The 26,240-nt window shown below is 37.7% G+C and overlaps 1 protein-coding gene across 2 annotated transcripts; it reads left to right on the top strand.

Annotated features, from left to right (window-relative positions):
• The first annotated feature begins 209 nt into the window (after positions 1–209).
• Positions 210–26,240, top strand: COG2 (component of oligomeric golgi complex 2). Of its 2 annotated transcripts, XM_027897541.1 has the most exons (18): positions 210–333; positions 917–1,078; positions 1,808–1,873; positions 2,710–2,790; positions 3,409–3,512; positions 4,738–4,846; positions 6,528–6,707; positions 7,733–7,857; positions 9,090–9,216; positions 12,326–12,465; positions 16,317–16,378; positions 17,601–17,752; positions 19,155–19,355; positions 20,138–20,210; positions 21,415–21,557; positions 22,878–23,017; positions 24,006–24,186; positions 25,791–26,240. In XM_027897541.1, the coding sequence occupies exons 1-18, from the start codon at positions 262–264 to the stop codon at positions 25,890–25,892; spliced, it is 2,220 nt and encodes a 739-aa protein (XP_027753342.1). In that variant the 5' UTR covers positions 210–261; the 3' UTR covers positions 25,893–26,240. The 2 variants fall into 2 exon arrangements, with proteins under 2 accessions (XP_027753342.1, XP_027753343.1); XM_027897542.1 differs by lacking the exons at positions 210–333; positions 917–1,078; positions 1,808–1,873 and having other exon boundaries at positions 2,710–2,789; positions 3,407–3,512.

Genomic DNA, 26,240 nt, shown 5'->3' with positions numbered 1-26,240 from the left:
CTAGTTGACAAGGCGGTGTTCGGTCACAGGTTGGACTCGATGACCTCAGAGATCTTTTCCAAGCTTTAGGATTCCGTGATCCTTTAACTTCCCCCCGAGGAGACTGGCTGGGCCGGCTTTAACCCGCCGTGCCTCACACGCCGCCCGCAGTGCCGCTCGGAGCCGCGCAGGGGGCGCTGCCGGTGGCACGGCGGATCGCTGGTGCCGCGCTGGCCGAGGGGGCGGTGCTGCCGCCCTGGGCCGGGCCGGGCCGGGCCGGGCATGGAGGCGAGAAAGATGAATCTGCCGCGGGGCCCCGAGAACCTGTGTTTTGACAAGGACGAGTTCATGAAGGTGGGTGGGGGCCGCCGAGGCTGACGGGTTGCGGAGGGACGTGGAGTGGCCTGAGGAGGGGGCTGGCGGGTCCCCTCCGGGTGGAGAGGGTCTCGGAGCCTTGGTCGGGATCTTGCAGCTCCGCCACGGCTCTTCCCCCGGCCTCGGGCCTCGGGAATGCCGACTGTGTCACTGACAAGGGATCCGGGATGCGGCCGTGTCCAGGCAGGGCTGGGCTCCGAGTCTGGCGGGACCGAAAGGCCTCACTGCTTGGGGAGCTTACAGCATTTCTTAATTCTGAATTTCCAGTTTTGGTTGGTCGTTGTTTTGTGGTTTGTTTGGGTTTTTAAAAGTCTATGTAGGGAATATACGCCCTGTATTTTGGTGAGCTCGTCTCTAGGTACTCTGTCCCAAGACCTTCTGTGCTTCTTAGCTTAAAGGCCGAGAATTTGGAACTTTGGAAACTACTGGGTTAAGAAGCCTTTTGCCCCCTAGAGCTTTAGTTCGGCAAACTCACTGGCACATGGAGCTGTGTTTATTTTGGGTGTGTTCCCCGTGTGAGCTGTTTACTTACATCCTTCTCTCTTTCCTGTTTGACTTTCAGGCGGATTTCGATGTTGATCATTTTGTGTCAGATTGCAGGAAACGTGTGCAGTTGGAAGAGCTCAGGGAGGATCTGGAGCTCTATTACAAACTCCTAAAAACTGCTATGGTAGAACTCATAAATAAGGACTATGCAGATTTTGTTAATCTCTCAACAAATCTAGTAAGTGTTATTAGTTGTACTGCATAGTTCGGACTTGATGTGGTTCAGTGGGATTTTTATTTTTCACACGGAGAGTATATGGCTTTTATTTTGGCATTGTTAGATTTAAGACATCTTAAACTGTGAGCGCTTCTACTGAGAGAAACTGACTGACTGTTCCTGTAACTACTGTACAAAATTGCTCTTGGCCTGTAATAAATGTTTTATATATATGCTTTTTGTCTTGAAAAACTGATTCATTAGGAAGTTAGATTCAGGGTAAACTTTGTTTCAAACTATCAGCAGTTCTAAAATTAAAGGAAATAAATTGTTAAAATAGTATAGTGGTGATACAAGGAAGGCTGTTCTGAAGGATCCTTTAAGAACCTTTAAATTTTTTTGTATAGCCAAAATATCTTAAAAGAACCCAAATCCAACCTACTTGACTGCAAATTTTAATTGTTCCAATTGTATAGGTTCAAAGACTGAGATATAACATTTTTTGAGGAGGAAAAATTTCTGTAGGTGGAAATTTTGTTTAACTTTTGTCTTTATGTGACAAGCAGCCTGATAGTTTTATGCCTGTATTTGAGATAACATATTTTTATGTTGAATTTAAAACTGAAGATTATAGGGAGAGGTGTGTTTTCCCAGTTCTCTTTCAGCATCTGTAAAATGACAGGCTTTGTCAGTAATTCATGTATGAACTTACTGAAAAAGTCATAAATGTGTTAATGGTAATTTCTTTAGGTTGGCATGGACAAGGCACTTCATCAGCTTTCTGTACCCTTGGGACAACTGAGGGAAGAAGTTATGGTATGTTCAAAACAATCATTGTAGACAGCTTGGCAAACTTCAACTCACTTTCATATGATGTACAGAACATATTTTACTCAAGTTAATACTTGTTATGATAAACTTCTTGAAAATTGATGACTGAGAGTGGTAGTAGGAGCAGCATTGTGTTTTCAAGCAATTGTTGTAGCAATAAATTTATGTTTTCAATAGCACATTTCATCCAAGGGATAAACGATTCCTTAAACATGACAAGTGAGTGGACTCTTGCAAGACAAGTCTATGGTGATATCTCGAAACTGTTTTAATATTTGAGTAACTTGAAGATGATAATAGATAATTCAGATGCGACGCAGTCCCTTTAAGGACTTTCTTTGCTCAGTCCTGTGGTTTAACTATAAAACGTCACCCTCTTGAAGGTGAGTCTTACTCTGGCTCTTCCACCAGTGACTTGGGCTTTATAGCAGGGGGCAATTTTTGATCATCTTGCCAGCCACTTCAAAGGGATGTTTGCTGCATAAATGTACCTTCAAAATACCACAGTCATGATGACTAAAACAGAAAAAAGGGTCAGTTAGGGTAGAGAATTCCTTATTATGTGAAAAAAGACTATTTGAAACTGATTTAAGTCTTCAGTTTCAAGACGTAATGCAGTGGGTTTATTTTCTGTTTTCCTAAAGTGAAAGGTCATTTTATCTCTCTAAGGTAGTAAAAAAAAAACTTCTGGAAGAAATAATTATACTTGTGGTGGCAATACCTTAATCTGTGTTCTGTTTCAAGTTTAGGTTTTTGAGTTAAGGTTTTCTTCAAGCCTTAAGTGGGAAGGCAGCTTTACATACTGACTTTTTCTCTCACAGAGTCTTAAGTCATGTGTCAGTGAAGGAATTCAAGCAGTAGATGACCGGATGACTAAACAAGAAGATATTAGAAGAAAAAAGGTACAGCAGATAAATTATTACCTTGAAAAGGTCATCCTTAGGATGAATTTGGTTTTGCCATTAACCCACAGAAAATGAAATTTATAAAGTTTTAGGCTATCTGGGTGCACACTGTGCAGGATTGTGTACTCCTAAAAATATATTGACATTTTTGAGGACAGACTTAATTTTTAACAGCACCTAATTGATCATGAGTCTTTATTTTACTTTAGTTTCCCAAAATAACGTTTGATTTAGTTGGATATTTTTTTTTAAATTACAATTGTTCTTGTTTCTGACTGTAGTAGTATATAAACTTATTATGAGTGGAATTGAAATACATCTGTTTAATTTTTATAGGGCAGGGGACACACTAACATTTGTCTCTGTGCTTAGCTTTGAAAAAAATCAGGGATAAGAAAAGTTTTCTTAGGTCCATGACAAACATTTGTTTTTGGGGTTTTATGGACTTATGTGAGCAATACTTCAGCTGAGACATGACTCAAGTATTAAGATGAAAGGAGAAAACTTACACCAGGAAAAAAACCCCAAAGAACTAAGAAACCATCCAAGATGTCTTCTTTAGGTGATGTCAGTTGGGACTGGTGTCAGACGTGAAAAATCTTTCTTTAATTACAGATGTGTGTCCTGAGACTTATTCATGTTATCCAGTCTGTTGAGAAAATTGAGAAGATTCTGCATTCCCAAGGCACTAAAGAATTGTCCTCATTAGAGGGAAACAGGTAAAAAATATGTAATGTTCAGTTTTATTTGTAATTGATGGGACTAACTGAATTTCATGGTGTTGCTGAAGGTGACTTTGCAGGCATTAGGCTATGTCTGTAGAAATGTAACTGATGGAATAAATGACTGTAATTTTCTAGGTTTTAGTCTTCTGCCAACTCATCGTTCACAGAACATGTAACTCAGACTCCAGAGTTCCAGTTGCTTTCAGTAAGCAACCTTTTTGAAGTTGGTGCAATAATTCTAGGTTTTTTCCTTGGATGTTACTAATTTTGTCATGTCTGAAATACTCTCTGCAGTACGGTTTATTCCAATATCATTTGGAAGTGAAACAGAAAATAGCTTTTTTTGTTTTCCCTTTTTATGTATAGCCAAAAGGACTGCTGCAAGAAAGCCAAAGGCAGGCAAGGCAAACGTGTAATACTTATGGTACAAGGAAGGTTTGTGACAAATTCCAGTCAGACCTCTCCCTCTGCTTTTGCTGAGGAATGGAAGATGTCTTTCAGCCAATTTGGAACTGATGTACCAGTCATGCCCTTGAAATGCTTGACTGGGATGCAAGTGCAACTTCAGCTAGAGGGAAGAGACAGTGTAAGACTGTCACTTCAGTTTATTGTGCTGGATCACATGGTGGGGGTGAGCTGTACAGAAAAATATATTGATACCTAGAGGGACAAAGCATAAGCAGATGTTTTCGGTCACAGTGAGGCATTTTGCAGAATCGTGTTTGCAAGCAAGATGGAACTCGAATGGCTGAAAATTTGGCTCGTTATTGGGGCTGTGTAGACTGTAGGACTGTTTCTCTGGAGATAACTGTCATTAGTTTTACTGTATGACAGAAAGGGGAAATAAGAAACAAATCTGGATGGTTAAAGTCACTTAATGCAGTTTGTGAGCTCTCTTAAGGCTGAGTTTCATGTGATAAACAAAACTGCCATTTAGAAAACAGTGCTTCTTACTGCTGAGGCAAGAGCTTATGTTCCTCTGTGCTTGTGCTTCACCCACTTCATATGTTGGTAGCTGGAAAACAACTTTAGTCATGTAGTGTGTTCCAGATCATTATTGCATGATCACAGTAAGTGTAGTAGTACCTATTAGAGTTCAAAATATTTAGATTAAACCACAAAAATTGAGGGAGAGTACTATCTGTCTGCTACAGGTGAAAGTGAGTTGATTTGAAAGGATCTAACTGTGTATTCTCGTTTTGTATCATGTGTCTTCTAGTCCGCTTTTAACTGGACAAGTTTTAGAGAGAATTGCCACAGAATTTAATCAACTACAATTTCATGCAGTACAAAGCAAAGGAATGCCCCTTTTGGACAAAGTGAGACCAGTAAGTATTACACAATAGCCAAGCTTAACACTTGTAGAGTCAAGCACAACGATATAATTGGAAGACAAATGCCTGTTTCCACAGAATTTTATTGAATTAATTTATGGGGAAAACAGGTTTCATGAGGTCATTTTTATCAGTTGACTAGAACTGTTGCTTTTCTCTGAGGATTTATGCCATGTTTGCTAACTTCTTTAGGATAAATTACTTAGAACAGGAGTAGGAAATACGGCAGAGATTTCTGTCAGCCTAATGTATCTTGCAGTTCTTCTGCTTACTGATATTGAGGCCTCATTCTGGAGATTTATGTTGGTTTTGTTAGCTGCAGCATACAGACCAGAATATAAATGGAATGTGCCTACAGAATGGAATATATTCAAGCTTGTCTTTTCATTTAATTACTCTGGCCATTCAGACCAGTATACTAATCTCCACAATATCCTGTTTGTAATAATTATCTAATGTAAAAAATTAATTGATGTTTTGGTGAGGTTTTTTCTTCTATCCATTCAACAGATTAAAACTGGTTATTAAAGGCAGGTAGGAATATGGAAATGGGGTAATGCTTTAAGCTGATTAGCATAGAGGTGTCATTTTTGATGGCTTTTGAGCTAGTAAGGTAGTTCATAGTTCCAGTTTTTCCACTATGTTCCTATTGGCAGTATGAACTTGTCTCAGCTCAAGATGTCCATTGGTACCATGTTGATTCATAGACAGTTTACAGGACTGTTCTGACCATTGAGTTACCAAACTTGGATAATAACACGAGTAAGGGCGAGCAGCAGAGTAGTGTACATGGTGGGAGAATATTTGTCATGTCACTTCCTTAATGATGCTGGTCAGGACTTTTGTCCTATACCTGTTAAGGGTCATCAGGATGTAGGTTTTACGACTAGTCAGTGATTGGATTACTGACTTTGCATGTTCAGTACAAATTCTTTGGAATCATTTCAGGACGGATGGACACAATACAGCATGTAAAAAGGCAGAGAAGAAATTCTTTTGATTAAATTGATAGTTCAGCTGAGACTATATTAATTTGCGTTGCTGAATTTGCATCAAATACGGAGTTGTAAGGACCATCTTGGGCCGGAGTGTATCTGCAGGTAGTGTAGCAATGAGTTGGATCTAGTGGGAAAGATGTATCAGGAGATCAGGAAAAATGCTTAGCAAAAGGGACACTGTATGTAGATTGAACCCTTCTAGTTTTAAGGTAGTGTCACTCAGTGTCTTTGGTTTGCAGTAATTTGACAAGTAATTTTGGGAACACACTATCTTTTTAGTCTCTGACAATGAGGGATAAACGCTACAGTTGTGATCTCTGGTCACTTATTGTAAGTCTTCTGTTTATTGTCACGCACAGTGGTTCAGTTGAACAAGGAACAATTATTCACCTATTTCCTCAGAATTAAACGGACCTTAGATAAGTTACCACGTAACTTACAACATATAGAGGAAAATAATTGCCTTTAACCTTATTATAATAAACACTGTTTTTAAATAGCATCAGTAATGCATTAAGCCTGTGTTAATGCTCATTAACTGGCAGTTGTAAAAACTTTGGCACCTTTCAAATGAAAGTGGAAAGCTGAGTTAGGTATTTCTAGACAAACTTACTTCAACAATGATGACAAAGCTTTGCTTTTGTTTTTTTATTGCTGTATTTTTTTTCCCTTCATAGCGTATAGCTGGAATAACAGCTATGTTGCAGCAGTCTCTGGAAGGGCTGCTCTTGGAAGGCCTTCAAACTTCAAATGTTGACATAATACGCCACTGTCTTCGCACTTATGCAACAATTGATAAAACACGAGATGCAGAGGCATTAGTTGGTCAAGTGCTTGTAAAGCCTTATGTAGATGAGGTAAGATAAGGTAAAAAATGCCAACTGATTTGTAAATGTGCTTATTTTTTGTGTTAACCTCCAACTTTCGTTAGCAGCTTCAAAATATCTTTGTGGACAGAGCAGGAGAACTGAGACCTGACAAAATGTCAATTTGTTGTTGCTATTTAAGAAAAAAAAGATGGAATAATTCTCTTACCTTCCTGTCACCAAATTCAGGTTTTATCCAGTTGGGATTTTTCTCCTTATCTAGTTTTTTTCTTGGGCTGAGGAATAAAAAAGCCAAACCCATCCCCTTAAGGACAGGCTTCCATTGGGTGCTTGCTAATGCTGTAGCAACTGCTACAGTGGAGGATAGGTCGTTTTCCCCTTGGTTTTCTCAGTGTCCGTTCTTTCACCACTTTTGCACCATTCTGCTTGTTTATGCAGCAGGAGGCAAAAGCGTTCAGACAGGTGGAAGAATACCAAGAAACAAGCTATTGTTCTTTTCCTTTGTTGTCCAACTACTGTCTGCCTTCTCTTTATGGCAGAGATTATCCCTTTTCACTGGACATGAGGTACTGTCCAGACAAACTGCTTTGCCAGCTGCATTAAAGGCTTAGCTTTGTCACGGAAGTTTTTTTGCTTTGGCTTGCCTATATTTGGGATTGGACCAACAACCTCTGCATTTAGAAGAAATTTTTTACTTTATTCTGAGGCTTGATTAGCTTTTGCCAGTCACCTGTTTAATTTCACAGTCTGCTTCAGGTGGCATTGATGTGGCAGGGGGTTGGGAGACAGACACGGTGACTAACATTCAAAAGCAAAGAGCACATCCCCGTTCTTGGGCCTAGTCTTGGCAGTAAGAGTGCTGCATTAAAGGAAGTAATAATTCAAGCTGGCAAGTTGTACTTGGAAACTATAACATTGAAAAGTAATATACTGATTACTATCTCCAAACATTTGAGTTTATAGTATTAGGAGTTTTGAGTAAGTAACCGTGAGTCTTGCATTACAGCATTCTATATTCACTTTTCTGATGTTTAACACTGAACTCTTCCCAACAGGTGATTGTGGAACAGTATGTGCAATCTCATCCTAACGGCCTTCAGGCTATGTACAATAGACTGCTGGAGTTTGTTCCTCATCATTGCCGTCTCTTGCGTGAAGTAACAGGGGGAGCTATTTCGAGGTGAATATCTTGGGGGTTTCTCTCAGTTGCACTGAAATTACAACAAGTAATTTTGAAATGCTTTGCATTATTAGCTCTCACGCACTAATGACTTATGTGGCCTTTTCTGAAGATTCATAGTCAAGGTTGATTTCTCTGTCATGTCTGTGTTTTTCGAAACAAAACAGTGAACACTTTCTTGGTGCTGTGGCCCAGACCTTCAGAGGGAGGAAACACAATCCGTATTTCAGTAGTAGAAGTGAGTCCAGTTCATAATGCAATGTGTCAAATAACTTCTTGTTTTGAACCCATTAAATATGATTGTTCAATTCATCCAAGAAGAGCATAATAAAGCTATTAAAAATATAGGTTCAAAAGTTATTGTTACTGCACATCAGAAAAGAGGGGATGATCCCCAAAGGCTTGACTGATTTATTGCATTTACTGAAACTATAGGTTTAATTGATTTGTGCTTACACAGTCTCCTCAAAAAGTGCTTAATTCCTTATGCAATTAAATTGCCCATTTTAAGTTTAAATAATTCAGATCTACTGAATTGTATCCATTTATTCATCTGTTTGCAGGCTGGTTAAATACTAGACTGCTAAAATTAGCAGAACTATGGATGTAGCCCCTAGGGACTGCAGAATTACTTTTCTAATTAGTCATCCATTGCTGGGCTTTTTATGACTGAAGTTTTAGTAACATTTCAATTCTTTTAATCCCTCAGCAAGTTTTAATCTTTCTTTTTAATAATGGAATGTTTCTATTTTGCACTATGGTGTACTGAACTGGAATTGAATGCTTTTATCTCTTTTGCTCTCAATTTATACGTTTTCATAATCAGGGTAACTTTTAATCTTTTGCTTTGAACACAAAACCACATATAAATACAGCCTGGAACAATGAGGAAAATGTTCTGGTTCTTTTCATTGCATTAGTCACATTACTTTTACTTGGTAGTTCTTAGCTGCAATGTCCTCACTTTCCAGAACACACTTGCAAGATATGTAATTGATAAATTTTTTAAAACACTTTGAGAGTTATAAAAAAATTACCTTGGATTTGATGAGACTATGGAATTGGATAAGAAAACTCACAGGAAGAATAGTTTAAGGGAATCTGCATAACTATGTAAAAAAATTTAATTACATTTTGTCTAGTGAGTGCATGTATTTTTTTAAATATCCCTACCTCCAAATAGAAACCTGGTGATAAAATACAACCATGGAATAATTGCAATTTGTTTTCAGTGCAAAAGCAGATATTGTTCCTGGATATGATTTCTTAGTGAATTCAGTGTGGCCAGAAATAGTACGCGGTTTGGAAGAGAAATTGCCATCACTCTTTAACCCTGGAAACCCAGATGTGTTTCATGAGGTAATTAATTTTATTTTTTTCCGTTTCTGATTTCTTTGACACACACAATAACTGAATGAGTCATGTTCTCTAGTTTTTTTCCCTCTGCTTTTTTTGTGTATGTTCATGTTGTTGCATGGCTTCAAAGAAGAGGTTATCTCAAATCACTTGATTCAGTTTTTACAGGAATTAATTCTCCCCTGAAGTTTGTCAGAAAAGCTCATGGAGAGGTTATTAGAAGCCGTTTAGTCATGTGAATTAATATTTGTTTTGGGAATAGATGTTCTTTCGTAATTGTAAAACTGCAGCATAACTGAAGGTGGGAGTGGACGACTCCAGTGTTCACCCAAGTCTGGGACTTCTGTATAGCAAGGACTATCATGTTAATTAAGTACCTGGGTTACAATTTTTTCTGTACTAGGGAAAGGTTAAAACATTTCCTTGTTTCGCTTGCTTGTTTTAGCTTTTGCTCTCCTACAGTACTGCAGATTATGTGATTAGAAACACAAGTCACCTAAAAGGTAGAGGTTTACAAGGCACGTGATTCTTCCTGTGTTCATGCAAAACCACTTTTACTAAATACTTACTTTTTTTCTTGGAATTTAAGACCTGTTTTTTACAGATAGATTGAATAATTGAAAGCAGGCAGACTTGACAGTAAATGTCTGCAGAGCTGGCTCTGAATAAGAAGCAAATTAAATGGATGTTGAAGAAAGTCGCCGTGCAAATGACATTATAGTGTGTTCTCCCTCCCTCATGACAATAGTTTACCATAAAGCTTCAGTTACTATTCAAGCTTTCACGTAATGCCCTGCATGCTGCAAGTCATGAGCCTTTTGGTGTTCTGTGCTGCATGGTTTACACAGGAATGTATTTTAGCTTCAGAAAAGCTGGGTTTGCTTGTAAGTCTGTCATCTTTTATTACTCTTATGTTGATGAAAAATGGCATTGTGTTATTTTAAAAAACAACCTGCTATCCAAAAAAAACCATAAAAAACCCAACATCCACCCATGACTTTCAGGTAAATCATGTAGTAATAAATCTAAAGTACTTCCAGACTGCTTTTGACTACTTAAGTGACTCAGAGGCATTAAAATAATTAAAATATTTTACCTAAAAATCAATATGAAGTTGAAATGCTCAGTGTAAAAATGCCATTATACCTATCTGAAAACTAATAGTTCTGAGTTAAGAGGGAGAAAAAAAAACCTTTAAAATTGTTTTTGCACTGCTCATGAGCCAAGTAATGCAACACAGATTTTAGACAGTTATCTATCTCTGTTTTCTAGGTTGATAGAAATACTGTCTTTCACCAGGTTTGTTTGTATATGTTTATGTGTATAGGTTCAATGCTGAAAAGTTTGAATATGCAGTATTACCTCTTAGGTTTTTAGATGTAGAGGAGAGAGGGGAGTGGACTGGCAGTGTTAAGTATGTATGTTAAAATAACTATATGTGCAGGGTTGAGATTTGGATTTTTTTAAATTGTTTCAGGTTGATGTGCCCTTATTTCTCAGTCAGATTTGTAGATTTACAGGCATTTGAAAAGAATACTTCTTTTATCCCTAAACATTCATTTGAGATTAAGTTTGGGTTCCTGTGTTTGAATATTGCTCCACTTTGGTTCCCAGTTTAAGTAACTGTGCAGTTAACAATCCAATCCTAGAAGCTGAAATGGGAACCAATCTCGCAGATCTCCTGGACATAATAGTATCAATAGCTAGAGTTGTCTTCTATTTTGAAAGTGCTAGGTCTTTACAGAGTGTTTGATTTATATCTCTGGTTTAAGATAGCAGAGCATTAACAGATTTTTTTACCTTTTTACAGTGCTGGGTTTGTTATCTAAAAAGGAGGCCTGAAAGAGCACTAATCTTGTCATTCATTCTGGATCTAACTCCCGAACCTTTTATAGGTCCACTGTGTTATAAATACAGCCAGGTTAGCAGTAAAGTACTTACCTAAAAGCTTTTGTGTGCATTTTTCAGAGTACTACTCCTTACAATGTTCTGCTGCTTCATAAGAGGCAAAATCACATCACTCCCATAGTGCTCTGGATCATGTAAAAGCCTTGCTGCTACAGCCCTGCTGCTGCTCTTACTGCAGTGAAGTCAGAAGCACTGAGAGATTCGGTCAGACTTATTTCATTAATTCAGCGGTGGCTTAATAAGAATGTGTGATAGGTTTTATGGCTGATTCCTATATTTTTAAATAGAAGAAACTTGCACAGAAACCAAACTGGTTTTCATTCCACAGAAGTAATTTTAACTGTAGCTGTATTTTGATTTGAAATTTATTTACATGAACTTTGTGTTCTCTTAGCAAGATCTATTTTATGTGAAATAACTTTGTTTTGTACTATTTTTGCTGCTAGTTTTCAGTCAAATATTTAGCTTTCTGCTTTGTGCATGGTTTAATTAATTATTCCATTATTTTCAGTGCATTAATAAGTTACTCTTGAGAGTAAGTCCACAGTGCATTTGGGGATTAACATAATTTTTTTTTCCTTGCAACCAACTTAATACTATTTGTAAATACGTTATTAGAAGTATACACTAGATGAAGTTCGTTTGTCTGAAATTGTTTGAAGTTCTTCTGCGCATATTTGGTATTTGCAAAACATTTTTAGGGAAACAGATCTAGAAATTCTTATAATACAGGTCCTGTATTATATGGAAGAGAATGCTTCCATTCTCATGTGTGTTTGGCTGTGTGTGCTTCTGAGTTTCATTCCTGATTATTTCTGTTTGTTGTATACCTTTGTCTCCTGCACCTGACTCTGTTCTTAGTTCTGTGCAGCACTGTTGTTCCATGCCAGTGACTGAGCTCAGAAGTACTGCGGCATCTCTCGGATCTGTTCTGCTTGTTCCTTGTGCTTGGACAGTTTTATGCTTTTTCGAAGTGTTCCATGCTAGCTTTCCTTACTGGAGAGAAACACCCACTAGTTTGCTGGTTTTGGTTTTGTTGCAATCCAGGGTTTTAGCCTTGTGTGATTAGGTGATGGGCTGTCAGCCCAGTCTGAACCTCGACCTTAACCGTAGCGTGATACAAGAGTTCTGCTGAGTGGGTGGTGGCCTTCCTTGGGTTGTTAGGACCCTGTGCATGATCAGAATGCACTTCCTCTTTCTGCAGAAATACACTACAAGTATGGATTTTGTACGGAAATTTGAACGACAGTGTGGTTCCCAGGCCAGTGTGAAACGGTTAAGATCTCATCCCTCTTACCACAGCTTTAACAACAAATGGAATTTGCCTGTATATTTTCAAATAAGGTTGGTATGCATTTTTTTGTTCACTCTTTTACAGTTTAGTCACAGCAAGATGATCTGGCTTAGGGTCAGATCTCCTCACTGTTCAAAGTTTCACTTGTCAACAAATCATAGTAGAAATCAAACCTAGAATTTAATTACTAAGTCATATAACTGGGTTTTATATCTTTCTGCAATTTAGGAAAGTCACAGCCAAGTATTCTTCGATAGGTACTGTGTTGTTACACCAGATTTGATACACTACTCATAAGGCTTTATAGAACAGATCTAAATAAGTCTTGAGCTCTCGTTTCAAATTCCTTTTTGCCAGTATCCCTGGAACTAAACTGTGTGTTGAAAGATGCTACTTGTGCAAATCTAGAGGAATACTTACTATGAGGGAAGAAGTCTTTCTTCTTAGAAGTACAGAATTAAAGGACTTGATAACTTGCACATTTTCCAGATCTAGCCATATTTCTGACATCCTTTTGGTCTCACAGGATGTACTCTCTAAAATGCTGGGGTTTGTAGCATTGCCTTCCAAAAATTGCCCTACTGTTCCCTGTTCCTGACAAACTAAATAATAACTTTTAGCTTATTTTTCCAGCAGGTCTGATGTAGCTGTAGCACTACCTTTTACGGACCTTGCAACCAGAAGAGAGCAGAGAGACACAAGAAAGCCTTGGTTTAATTCTAGTAATGTTAGAATTTTAATTAACAAAATAGAATGTAAAACTGTATTTTTAGAAAGTGTAGTCTATGTGTAGTCTGGATAGCAAGCCTTCAAGCAAGGAAGAGTGTTGCAGTTTTGGTTCGGGAAAAGGACCGAACCAGCACAGGGTTCTTGCCTAGCTTGTAGGTGATATTAACAGGCTCAAGGCAATGGCTGAGGGTTGAGTTCACCCTGAAGGCGCACCCAGAAAAGAGGCACACACAACAGTACTGAACACCCAAACAACCAAGGCTGATCTACTTTATTAACATAAAATGGTGGGTTTTATAGGGCTAGGTAGAGAAGGGTCTGGAAAGAGGGTGGAGACTGGGAGGAGCATGCAAATCGTCTAACAATCATTGGTTTGGGGCACATGAATAAACATAGGGAGGTGTTAACAGGGAGGGGATTAACAAGGGGAGAACATGATTGGTCAGTACCTCAGGGTACACAGACCTATGAGGGATTGTTTCCATGCCTGACAGGCAAAAGTCCATGAGGAGGAAAAATAAGGGAATCAACCTACTAATGGGTTTTATAACTTTAACAAGGCTACCACAATAAAGTCCTCAAATGTTGGTGTTATCACAGGTAGTGGTGTGGACAGGGCTGGTCTTCCAATCATCAAATGAAACCTCTCCTCTCCCTTGATCCTTCCACAGTGCAAATGCTGTTTCTGTTTTCTCATAGTCTTCCTCACCTCCAACAGAAGAGAACCATTTATGACTTGATTGTGCCATGTGTGACCTGTCTTGGTCCAAAGCATTCTGACAGCCTCTTTAAAAAAGAAAAAAAAAAAAAAAAAAGAAAAATTAAAAAGAAGGAAGTAGAATTTCCAAAGAAGAGGGAAGAGAAATTGATGCTTATTTTTAGCCTGGATCACTTGAGTGGCCCTGTTTATTGCATGGTTCTGTAATTGGCAGTAACCATACCGTAGTCATATTTATGCTGTTTCTTTAATCGAGGTTAAATCTACATTTCTGCTGAAAAATTCCATCCAAGAATCTTATGAGTGGTGGAGTTAAAGTAAGTGACAGGAGCATGGGGCTGGGAGCAGGGTCTTGGTGGTTCGTGGTGTTTTGTAAAATGGTAGTGACAGCACCTGGTATCCTGGTTTGGTTTTTTGCTTGCACATCTGTTCCCGTGGCTGTGAACTGATGAGGATCTGTTACTCTGGGCAAAAAAAGGCTGATGTTCAGCTCTAGCCAATTTCTCCAAACCATTAAATTGTACAAATGCTCTTGCTGGCCCAAGGGAAAGGGCAGGAGTACTTGCTACAGTAGTGGTGTGGAGTGCTCAGACTAAAAGTGTCCATGGAACTGTAGCCATTATAAACCTTTTAACAGATATGTCATTAATAGGTCTGTGTGTCTGCCCCTTTTGTCTGAAAGTGCAACTTTTCTAATAAGAGACCACTTGATCCAACTTTTATACTCTTGCTCATAAAATTGAAATGGAGCCACAGCATATTCTTTCTGTTCAAAAATGATTCCCATTAGGTCTTCTGAGCTCTGATTGATTAAAAAACTTTAAAAATCATTTTCCGCTAAGAATACTGTAAATCTAAATAGTGCACTATTTCGATAAATGGTTGGATAATAGCAACTGGTTCATCTTTCACCATATTATTGCTTTTTATTGGAATAATCTGATAATCTTTGGAAGTGCCCAGGACTTCTTTAGTGCAGAAGTTTGAAAATAATGTGACATATTGATTACATATATCAGGGACACTTTTTACTTGATGTATATTAACATCCTTTAAGTCATACAAGATTTTTATTGAAATATTATCTCACAATATGATATTTATAGTTAAGATTTGGGGGTTTTCTTCTTTTTTTTCAGTTACAGAAATTACCCAGAAAAATCAGCCACCACTAAAGCCTTTACAAATGATCTTTTGAGGAATAGATGGATGTTCAGGCATTTCTTCTTTAGCAGTGCTGGCACAAACAGCCCCAGTAACTCCTTCCTGTGCCATTCTTTCAGTTTTGTCAGTACAGCTGGTTGTGGAGCTGTAGTGAACCCCACATTGGGGAATTTTTTTCCCTGTGTCAGAAACATTCAGCAAAAATTCCATCATTGTTCAAAATCTTGTTCTGTTCCCTGATCCTTTTCAACATAAGACTGAAAGACACTGCTCTGGTGGTGGAGGCAGTGCATAGGCAGAAATGAGGTTTTGAAGCTGTTTCACAAATACGTTTAGTTGCTAAACATGCATCTTAGTCCATTAGGAGTTTGAATAAGGAAAGCCAGGTGGGCTCCTGTTCTGATCTGGAAATGACAGTTAAGAAGCTGTAAGAGAAGCCCTAGAGGTTCATAATTCGTAAGTTTGATAAAAAGGTTTACAGAGTTACTATGAAACCAATGGAAATAGAGCTTTCTGTAAGGGAGCTTAAAATGATGGAGTTATTTCAGTGCTTGGAGGGAAAACCTGGTTAAAGAATGATTTTTTGCAACTCTTACTTGGCAGTTTTTAGATGAGGTAAATGCTATGTTGTTTATCCAATATGTATTAAATATGGAAAAATCTCATAGGTTTTAATAATAACTTGTCCTCTTATAATTCACATGAAAAACTGTGAAGGTGTGATTTATTGTATTTTTTTTTCTTCTTCGAAGGGTGAATTTTTTTAAAAAGGAGGGTCAGGGTATCCTGCGAGGAACTATTGATTTTTATTAGGTACAGAATTGTTTGCAGAACCTTATGCTTCTGTTCTTTAACAAACATGTGGAAAGCTGAAGCCCCCAGTATCACATGACATATCTGAAGGCCAGCTAAAGCAAGTATGAGTCAATTTGCTCAGTTTTAGTTTAAAAACAGTAACAAAACAGAAAACGTCACTCATCAAAAAAGGTGAGGGCTTGTCTCTCTGTGAGCTGTCATTTTGATAACATTTGCAACCATGACTTTACCAATTTCCCAAAAGCATAAGCTTTCTATGTGTCTGTAAAAGGTCAAAGGTTCCCCTTCAACTGTTTGAATGCTGTTGTGGTTTATATCCCAATTTAAGTTGGGCAAAAATAACTCTTTATTTAAAAACTGTGTATGTGCATTTATAGCACAATGAAATAATACTGAAGTAAGCATTGAAAAATGTCTTGGCATCAATTTAAGCAACTGTTGAATTGTAATATTCAAAACTTTCCCTTCTCTTAGATTCAGAGAAATAGCAGGGGCCTTAGAAGAAGCACTTTCAGATACACTAAAGGAAGCACCAGGTAAACTTTTATTGCAAAATATACTTTCCCTATTGTAAAGGAATCAGTGGTATAAGTAGCAGTGGTTACTGTCTCTCTGTTGAGTATTTAGTAACATGCATCCTGTGGTTCACATGAGCATTCTGATTTCTGATTAACTGATTAAGTAATATAATACATTTTTATAGAGATAGCAAGGTGGGAGTACTGTTCAGTGATCACTCTCCTTACTAAAAACACCCCCTTTTGGCAGCAGTCGTTCACATCCTTATGGAACCATCCACTCAGTGCAAGAAGGAACTAAATTAGCATTTCACATCCTCTAAGTAACAACCAAAAGGCTGTGCTCTGTTTCTGGGGCATATTTTTCTTAATTGTTGCAGCAGTATGTAGAGGGAAAAAATGGCTGTCTGTTGGCAGCATTTGGGCTTGCTTTGGTTTATAGTGTTGCTATCTGGTCCGGAAACATACAGTGATTTATGAGCAGATGAGAAGGTATGCACAGGAAGAATTAGAATGGAAGGGGATATATTCATTAGAAGTATGTTTTAATCAGAAATACTAACTTCAGAGAAGGCAGCTAAGAGCCACATAAATATCTGTGTGTGTGTGTATATGCACACACACATGCATTCTGAAGAAAACAACCCTAATGGAGACAAAATGCATAAATCTTACCACTTCAAGGCGTAGGTGTGGAACTTGCAAACACATTCCTTACCTTTTAATTGTATTCTGTAAAATGTTACTGTGAATGGCTTTTAAAGTATTTTGTTTAAATGTGGATATTCCTACTGTGTTTTAAATAAATATTTATAGCAAATATCTCGTATAACTGTGAGAGGAGCATTAGTTTAGTGCTAAAGGAATATTATGTTGTGGCTGGCAGGCATATCTAACATAACTTCTTCATAAGATTGCCAAAAATTATCCTGGAAATGTTATCTCCTGAAGTGGATTATTTGGCCAAGCTGTTTCTGCCTTTATTGCATGCAAATTCTGATTTGTTGCTTTGGCCTGCACAGCTACAGCAAGACTTAGTGGAATTTGAAATATAAAGCATTGAGGAGCTAGTATTTTAAGGGTTTGTTTCAGGCAATGCTTAATAAATTTCTGTCTTTGTGTCTCTTCGGAGACTTCTGTTTGTTTGTTCGTTTTAGTCTTATATAATGCAGTTACACTGATGTTACATCTTTTAAAAATGTGCTTAGGAACTTGACCTATGTTCCCTAATTATTTCTAGCTGGCAGCTCATACTGTCTTTTGGCCACTCACATGGTCTGGATGAGCCTTCTGAGGTGCTGGTCAGATCAAATGTTTTTACCATTATTAGCACACCGTCTGTGGAAACTCAGTCTGCAGATTTTGGCACGCTACTCTGTGTTCATCAGTGAGGTAAGAGACCAGCATGCTTTTGCTTTTCGTGATTGGGTATGTCCATCAGTAAGAGACCTTTTGAAGCAAAGTGTGTGACCTCTTTTTAAGCTTTCTTTTTTTTTCCCTGTGATCTTAATATTCTTTAACCAGAACACTTTCAACCAGTTCATGAATTTGGTTTATAAAAAGTATCACTGCAAAATACATGATTACCATAAATATTAGTACTGTTGCAGTGTTACTGTCTGATGATTGCTAAGGCTGTACTTTCATGTTGCTTAATACTGCTTCTGCCAATGAAAGAAGTAGTCACAGTCTTGATTTTCTTCTGGTTTTGTGTTTACCTGTCGATACAGTGAATGAGGTTGTGAAACAGAGCCAGGCGAAAAGTAAACATGCATATAAAAAGGAGTAAAATAATCTGAATTAGTTGTTTAGTACTGAGAATGTAAAACCAGAAATTTCCTGGGCGACTGACTCAACATCAGTGATGCCCTGCTTCTGAGCAGGAGAAATTGTGCCTTGCTCTTTTACTCCTTGCTCCTGGCCATACAAGTTTTCCCCTCTTTCTGGTGTCATAGAAAGAGAGCATGATAGAGTAATTGAAATTTGAAGAGATTTCTGGGGGTCATCTTTTCCTAATTCCTGCTCAAATCAGGGCCAGCTTAGATGATGTTATCTAAAGCCTCAAGTTGAATCTCGAGTATATCCAAAGATGATGGTTTTGCTCCTTCCTGGGAACCCTAGCCCAGTGACTGATTGCTTTTTCCTCCTATTTGATCAGAATTTCCCTTGCTACAGTTCTTATCCATGGCCTCTTACGCTGTCACTGATCTGATTCTGTCTTCTCCATATAGGCCCCTTAGGTAGTTGAAGACAGCAGTAAGATCTGCCTTTATACTTTTTTTTTGCAACTCAGTCACTTAGTTCTCTCAGCCAAATTAGCTCATGAAAAGTACTGGTAAGTACCACAGTTAGAGCAATGAAGCACTTGCCTGACAGCAGAGAGCTTGAGGAGGTGGGAGGAAGGAGTTGTATGACAGCAGTGAGTGGTTATGACTTTGTACTCCAGCATATGTAAATAAACTGTGTTTCTGCAAGGCAGGTAATGATCAAATTCTTGGTCTTGCACATTCCCCAGTGCAATAGTTCGTTTGAACATCGTGCAGGTGAAAATTGCTGTAGGACTGGACTGCTCTCTTTTTTATAGTGACAAATTTGCTCCAAATCATCCAACTCTGTAGTGCGCCAAAATGTTTTTAAAATACAGTTTTGTACATAATTTGTGAATGGCAGTATCCCTTGAAAGTGTGTAATTCTAATGCTGAGAACTAACAAATCCTTTATATACTGTTCCAGTTTGTCCAACTTCAACTGCCTTCACTGTTCCTCAGGTTCACATTTCAGTTTGATGTTTCAGGTTTCTGTAAGGCCTATTTCCAGTGAGAATACAAGGGAAAGCAAAAAATCTATGCCAGTTGGTAGAAAAGAACCTTATGTAACCGTCAACCCTACTGAGGACCAAGGGAATGGGTCTTCTCCAGAAAGTCTACCAATGTCTTACATATCTAGTACTCAACTGGTATATGTTGCTGCAGATCTGGACAAACTCCAGGATCAGGTTAGTGCTTCACTTACAAAAGAGTCTTTGTTGATGTTTGGAATCTTGTTAAGGGCGTTAAATTGTTTAAAATAATGTACCATAAAGTTCTTTTTAAATCTTACATGCTAAAATTTGGGTGGTCTGACATAGAAGATACTACCTTGAATATATGGCCTACTCTTACTCGGAATGGCAGATTGCAGGGAAACCCCCTCAGATATTTAAACACTTTTTATCAGTAGCTTCTGGACTTTGCCCCTAAAATAATTTGTTTCTGCAGTTTTTTGGTGCAAAATGTCATTCTGCCAGTTCTACCGTTTCTAGCAAAGTCTCTGTTGCAGCTTGGAGTGTAGTGCAACATTCAGCTTTAATATTATGTTCTCTTTTAAATGTCTTCTAGTTTTAGTCTTTGAAGTTGAAAAAGCTTTTATCGTCATGATTATGCTTGATTAATGATCCAGAATCTTGAAGAGAGTTGTATTAGTTTTTGTCCAGTAGGGACAAATTCTGTGTATTTTTGATCAATAAGGCTGAAATTTCTGTAGTTTGTAAAGTTGTAAGTTGCAGGTAGATTTTGTTAATTCTAAATTATCTACTCTGAGTACAATAGTAAGGTAGAGGATTTAGTGTGTAGACCTTAATTCCTGTAACTGTTGTAAACTTCTACTACTAGCTTCTCAGAACTGCAGTAAAACTATAGAAATTGAAGATGTCTTTTGATGCTCTTTAAACTTGCAGGATGTAGAAAAAGTAATTGTTTATAACGTATCTCTCTTGATTTTTGGATTTTTTTTTTTCAGATTCCTGACATATTAGACATGATTAAACCAAAGCTTGAAATGATTGGCTTCAAGAATATGTCTTGTATTGCAGGTAAAACTTAGAGGTTCTTTCCCCTTTCTCCCACATCCCCTCTGCCAAACAAATGAAATCAACTCTTACACAGTTTCATTATTACAGTGAAAATTGGAAAAGACTAATGTGTTTATTACTTAATAAAACTTGCTTTATGTTTAAATTGTTAAATAGAAACAATCTTGAACAGACATGTTGAGTCTGGAAAATATTTAATGATTAAAATTGAGTGAGTCCAAAGTGCTTTTAGGATTCTTCCTCAGAAAGTGAGGACTTTATACCAGAAGATTCATTTCATATCTTGAAACTCCTACATTTAAAAGAATTGTGGAAGAAGTAAGGAGAAGCTTTCTGTTATCCAATCGGAACTAAAATATTTTTTTTAAGATGATAGTTCTCTATCAGGCCTGATATGTAAGGCAGAGAGTTATCAAAGTATCATAGTTAAACACCTTAACTTCAGAGGACAGAAAAATTCAGTCCTTTAGCCACTTCTTTTTCTGGGTTTTTGTTTTGGTTTGGTTTTTTGTTTGGGGGGTGTGTGTTTGTTTGTCTGTTTGTTTGTTTTTGGCTTGTTTCTGGTTTTGTTTTTTCTTCTTGGTTTGTTTCTTCATCTAATCATTCTTTATGTGAAATACAGAGTTTGATTTTAATTTAGTAATTAAAGCTAGGTGTGTAGCTGCATGAGTGAATTAGTCCCTGTCTTCAAGCAAAGCCAGAAGTTCTGTGTCGTGAATTCCACTTAAATCTCTAAATTAGAATTATTGGTAGATGTCCAAGTCTATAAGAGATGTAGGAGTTTGTGCACATCTCCTATTCAGTAAATGGTCTGTTGACAGTCGCAGCTCTGAGTTAACATAATCCAGTCATTCTGTAGAGAATTTAAAGAGAAAGAATTTCACAGCCACAATTTCTTTGGAAGCTCGGAGCCTTTTGATTCAAGCCCCTTGCTTCATTGGTAATACTGAAAAAACTTTTAACCTGGAGAATGTTACTTTACCCCTCTTTTCATTCCTTCCCTTTATCCGTGTTTCTGACCGAGGAATGGTTGGTGTTACAAGTAATGTTTTATAAATGACTGGTGTGTGTTTATTTTGGTAAGCGTATCCCGTATTTGACACTAGAGAGTGAGTGAGACTGGAAGGATGGCGGGGTTCACATAATTTGTGTTGTGATTGGGCAGGGTAGCTCAGTTTAAACTTTAGCATTTTTACTTGAATAGGAGCCTTGGAAGATTCAAAGGCTTCTCTATCAGCCTGTGTGCCTACCTTGAATAACAGGATTATCCAGGATCTCAGTGAGTCCTCCTTCGCGTACCTGAAGAGTGCATTGGAAGTTCCAAGATTATATAGGAGAACCAACAAGGTCAGTGATGGTTGCAGAGGAAAAAGTAAATCTCAGAAAGACCTTTGCTAGGACTGTTGTGAGTTCTTATCATCAGATATGCCTGTCCATATCTGCTTGACAGTCAAGAGCTCTATTAAATATCTTGAGATAATTTAGTCATTTATTGTTTACTTCATGGTGAAGGGGAAAAAAAAAAAGGATATTTTCAAAATTTAAGGTTGGGGTAACAATGACGAGAGCCTGGGCCTGAGGCAGAAGGAAGGGCAAGAAGTAGAACTGTGGATGTGCAGTTGCTTTCTCTTCCTACTGTACTCTGCATAGTGATTTAGTGGACTGCCATTGTCTCTGTTGTCCATTGGCTGTTGAAGCAGATGCTGTGCCAACACAAACACATAGGATCTGGCCACCCTCAAGTCAGGCGAGGTCCTGGCTTGAGCTCTGTACTCCAAGAGTGTGACTGCATTGCTGTCTTGGCCATCAGTGTAACCGGCTTTATGTGGTGCAAAACCTGAGCTGATAAACAGGAGACATATTGCTTGGGAAGAAAAGGTACATTATTACAGTTGTGTTAAGTTCTGGCAACTTCATTTTTCAGTGTTCTAATCCTTTGATTTTTTCTTTTTAGCAGAATTCTGAATTTGGTATGAGGATAGTCTTTTGCAGAAATTGTGCAAAGACTTTTGCTTGGCCAAGTTCTAAGTAAGAGGTTACTGAGATATTTTCAGGTGTCAAAGATTTTGTGTACCCTGAATATGTTCTGTAGGTTTGCAGTGCGTGAGGTTCACCTAAGCTATTTGTGGATCATCTCTGAAGAAATGATGCATTCTGCAACCAAAACTAGCTGAGAAGATAGTGAGGGGATATTAAGCATCCTTCTAGAAAACATAATGAGGGAGCAGAATGGTATAAGAACAGAAGGAAACATGTCTTCAATTTAGTGAAGTATAGTACAAAGCAGTAGGTATTTTAACAAAGTCTGTAAATAGTCTGTTTTGGGCACTGACCGTGCTCATCTTTCTCTGGAATCAGCATGAGCGGAAAGAGCATTCATGATCCTACCCTGATAATAGGAGTGTCTGGCACATGCATCTCCCAAAAAGCTTTGGTAATTTTGAACCTTGTTGTGTATTATATCAGACTGGGTAACACTACTAAATAACTGTGATGCTGTCTTTCCTGTGTATAATGATCTCTTCATTGACTTGTCCTGATTGGAGTATGTATCTCATTGCTCAGGCACAGCCTTAGCATTTTATATATCTGCTAGAATTGGATGCTGACACTTTAAATAAATTACTGGTTCTTTTTTCCCCAACTTGTTTCCATGTCATTTACCAGGAGGTGCCAACTAAAGCCTCACCTTATGTTGACAGTGCTCTTAAGCCCTTCTTCCGACTGCAAAATGAATACAAAGATACCTTGAAGCAGGCCATGATTCATCAGTGGTTGGAAGGTGCTCTCTCTGAAAGCACACAAAAGTAAGAGAATCATACATCTATCTAATCTCTATCTAATTATCCTTTTAAAAGTTTTGCGTGCTTTCTATTACCTTCTTGTTTAAAAGTAAGCATTGGAAAGATTCTTTCAGCTTTTGTTAACTCTTAACAGTAGTAGTTTTCTTAGGCTCTTTGAAAGTTATACATTTTAGGAAATTGTAGAACATTGCTCAGTCTGATCACTTCTCTTATGGATCCTCTGATTTCCCACTGTTGCTGTATTTTTTCCTTCTAGCTATTTTTATGACTTATTCTTAACAACTCACTGTCCTGGGCATCTCTTAATTTATATGATAATATGTCCTTCCCACTAAGGCATGGGATTTCAGTCCATAAGGCTTTTTGAACTTTTGTTACTTAGTCAGTTTGTTTACCTTCTTTGATTCTATGCTTTCTTTAATCAAGTATGTGGGAAGTGGTGTTTTATTTCATCTATACCATTTCTGATTTAGAATTAGTGTTCTTCTGACTTTTTCTGCCAGCTTCTTGAATCTCCTGCTTAGAGTAGTTTCTTCATTTTAGAAATAGGTATTTCTGACTGGTGTACACGTGCATGCTCTCATATACACTCCTGTAACTTCCTTAAAAATAGGACTGTTGGGATGTTATTCTTGTCCTGTTTGTAAAAACAATTTTAGTCAGTGTCAATAGAGGCTGATTTAGACTGTTGAAAATTGAACAGTTGCATTCCTTGGTCACTACTGAGTACAAACATCTTGAGCAGGTCAAAAACGTTATGATGAGAAGAGAGCTTCAAGATGGAATAGTAATCTTGAGATTGACCTCTAGAACTAACGATGGAAATACTGATTAATTGATAATCATGAAAACATAAGCAGCTTTTTTGCAAGGAAAACTATTCCTGCCAGCACTGTTCACCAGTTTTCTCAGTGACATAGTGCTGTGTACGAAGTAGGCTTTTCTGTAAAAGTGGACATTTTTTCTTTCTCTTTAATCTTCCTTAATTTAGGTATTATGAAACTGTATCTGATGTGCTCAGTTCTGTTAAGAAAATGGAAGAGAGCCTAAAAAGGTTGAAGCAAGCCAGAAGAACTGCAACTTCAAACCCTGTTGGTACGAATGGGGGCATGAGTGATGATAACAAAATCCGACTGCAGCTGGCCCTAGATGTTGAGTATTTTGGAGAACAAGTAAGTTATGAGAAAGAAGGGGGGTTTTTATTAATTCTACTGGTTTTGGAAGGTAATGAGATGGAAGAGGAAAGGGAAGCTAGGCTCGGATTCTGGTCTTGAAAGCTTTATTGGTGTGGATTTCTGTTTTGGGATTTTGCTTTGGTTTTTTTCACACTTGTTAAATGGAGGTGATTTGAGACCTTGGTGATTGTAGATACCACTTAAGCAGTGCATGCTTTCCTGTCCTTTCTTATACAAATACAAAGCTTGTAATTCTTGCTATTCAAAATTCAGATACTGCTTAGTGCTTGGAATCTGTAAGAAGAAACACTGTGTGGACAGATCGGAGGGTAGGGGCCTCCCTTAGATCTGATAGAAACTTCTTTATGGCCCTGCTTTTGTTTGCCTTCTCCCGGGGTGTTTCCAGCCTTGACTTTCTGCACAGTCAGGGTCTGTTCCCAAGAGCTGGGAAGATGTTGGCCGCACAACTGTAACTTCTTTTCAGCCAAATATGAAACCCTAAATAACAATGCACATAAAAAAAAGAAAATATTCTAGGAAGTGTGTGCAGTAGCTGCATCAAATTGTATAAGAATACTTTTTTGTACTCATTTATTTCTGAAAATCATACGTAGAAATAAACTTCCAAGTGCAAGTCCATATCATTAGTTGCCAAGGAGTTGTCATCAGTCTTGTATATGAGCAGATGCTGTTGATGCATTGTAACAGGTAGATTAAGTCTGCTTGTTTGTGAGCAGATGCTTTTCTCAGATATGAGACTTACCACAAAGACAATTTGGGTAGAAGTAGGGATATCTTAATAACAAGAACTAATATTTGTCAGCTTTTGCCTGAGGTTGAGCTTTTGTTCTTTTATTCCTGTTATGTGCACAAACGTCACTGCACTATGAATTTGAGCTGAACTGGAATAGATCATTCATAGTTGTTTAGGAGATCTCTTGATACATGTGAATATTACAAAGGGTTCCAGCAGCAAACACCTTTTGAGAACTGTTTCATTATGGTTTTAGTTAAATCCAGATTTTTGTTTCAGTGCACTCTTATTTTTCTCTTGGCCATATTTTTCTAATTGTCAGAGCAGTAGATTTCCTGGCAAAGAAATTACTTGCAGCAACCTCTGTATTTGTAGAGTTGTTTTCATCTCCCAGGAAGTTCAAGGCTAGAACCATAGGCTCTTGCAGCCTATTGAAATGCTTTCACCATCATACTGTTGGCTGTTCTTGGATGTATTCATGTTTATCTTTAAAGTTTTGCCCAGAAACCTCATTTGGAGTTTGAAAAAAAAAATCAGTTGAAATCAATGAATTAAAACCAACTACAGCCAAGTTTCTCTTTTTAAATACTTCACTGGAAAACTTCCAGCTGGCTTTAGTTACAAGTTGCCTAGAAGATGGTGAAATATTTCCTTGTAAGACACTACACTAACTGGATAGACTTATCTGAGCAAAGCTGAAGACAAATATTTGTATACGTTGCAGTTGTGAGCTTTTGCCTCATGTAGATGCAGAAGAAAATATGCTTGGCTAAATGTTTTAAGTAGAATAATTTGTGAGTTTTTCCATGTTTTACAGAAAATCAATGCTTTTTCTCTATCTTTTTAGATACAAAAGATGGGATTGGAAACAAGCAGCATAAGAAGCTTTTCAGCCCTTACAGAGCTGGTTTTAACTGCCAAGGACCAGGCTACAGCAGAACAATCCTAGATATTTTTGAAAGACTGGGATTGAAGATAAACAATGTCCCAAAAAAAAAAAGGCAGAGAATTTAACTCTGCTCTGTTTCACCAAATAAGTAGCAATGAAGTGCTTCCTAATGTATCTCGAGCAACAAATCAGTGTATCTGCTGTCAAGATAAACTTGTTTCACCAAAAGACTGAGAATTTATCATAGTTATCCATTATATGGAAAGCAATTAAAAGTTCTAAACTTTCTACTATAGAATAAAAGTAGAAGAATATGTTTTTCTTATTTTTGTTGTACAACTTAAAATGTAGAAGGATGAAGTTATATGTTGAAAATAATATGTAATAAATTGTCTTCCTAACTTTTGA

Source organism: Empidonax traillii, unplaced genomic scaffold, assembly GCF_003031625.1.
Source record: "Empidonax traillii isolate 1590-97213 ecotype Southwest subspecies unplaced genomic scaffold, ASM303162v1 scaffold547:size421747, whole genome shotgun sequence".
NCBI lineage: Eukaryota > Metazoa > Chordata > Aves > Passeriformes > Tyrannidae > Empidonax > Empidonax traillii.
The sequence above is the reverse complement of the archived record's forward strand: the minus strand, read 5'-3'. Positions and strand labels throughout refer to the sequence as shown.

What these genes read in the sequence shown, in the direction of transcription:
- COG2 (XM_027897541.1), top strand. Translation starts at nt 262, where the DNA reads ATGGAGGCGAGAAAGATGAATCTGCCGCGGGGCCCCGAGAACCTGTGT. An exon ending in ACCCAGATGTGTTTCATGAG is followed by an intron (nt 9,217 to 12,325) that starts GTAATTAATTTT and finishes CTCTTTCTGCAG; the next exon opens with AAATACACTACAAGTATGGA. An exon ending in ACTCTGTGTTCATCAGTGAG is followed by an intron (nt 17,753 to 19,154) that starts GTAAGAGACCAG and finishes TTGATGTTTCAG; the next exon opens with GTTTCTGTAAGGCCTATTTC.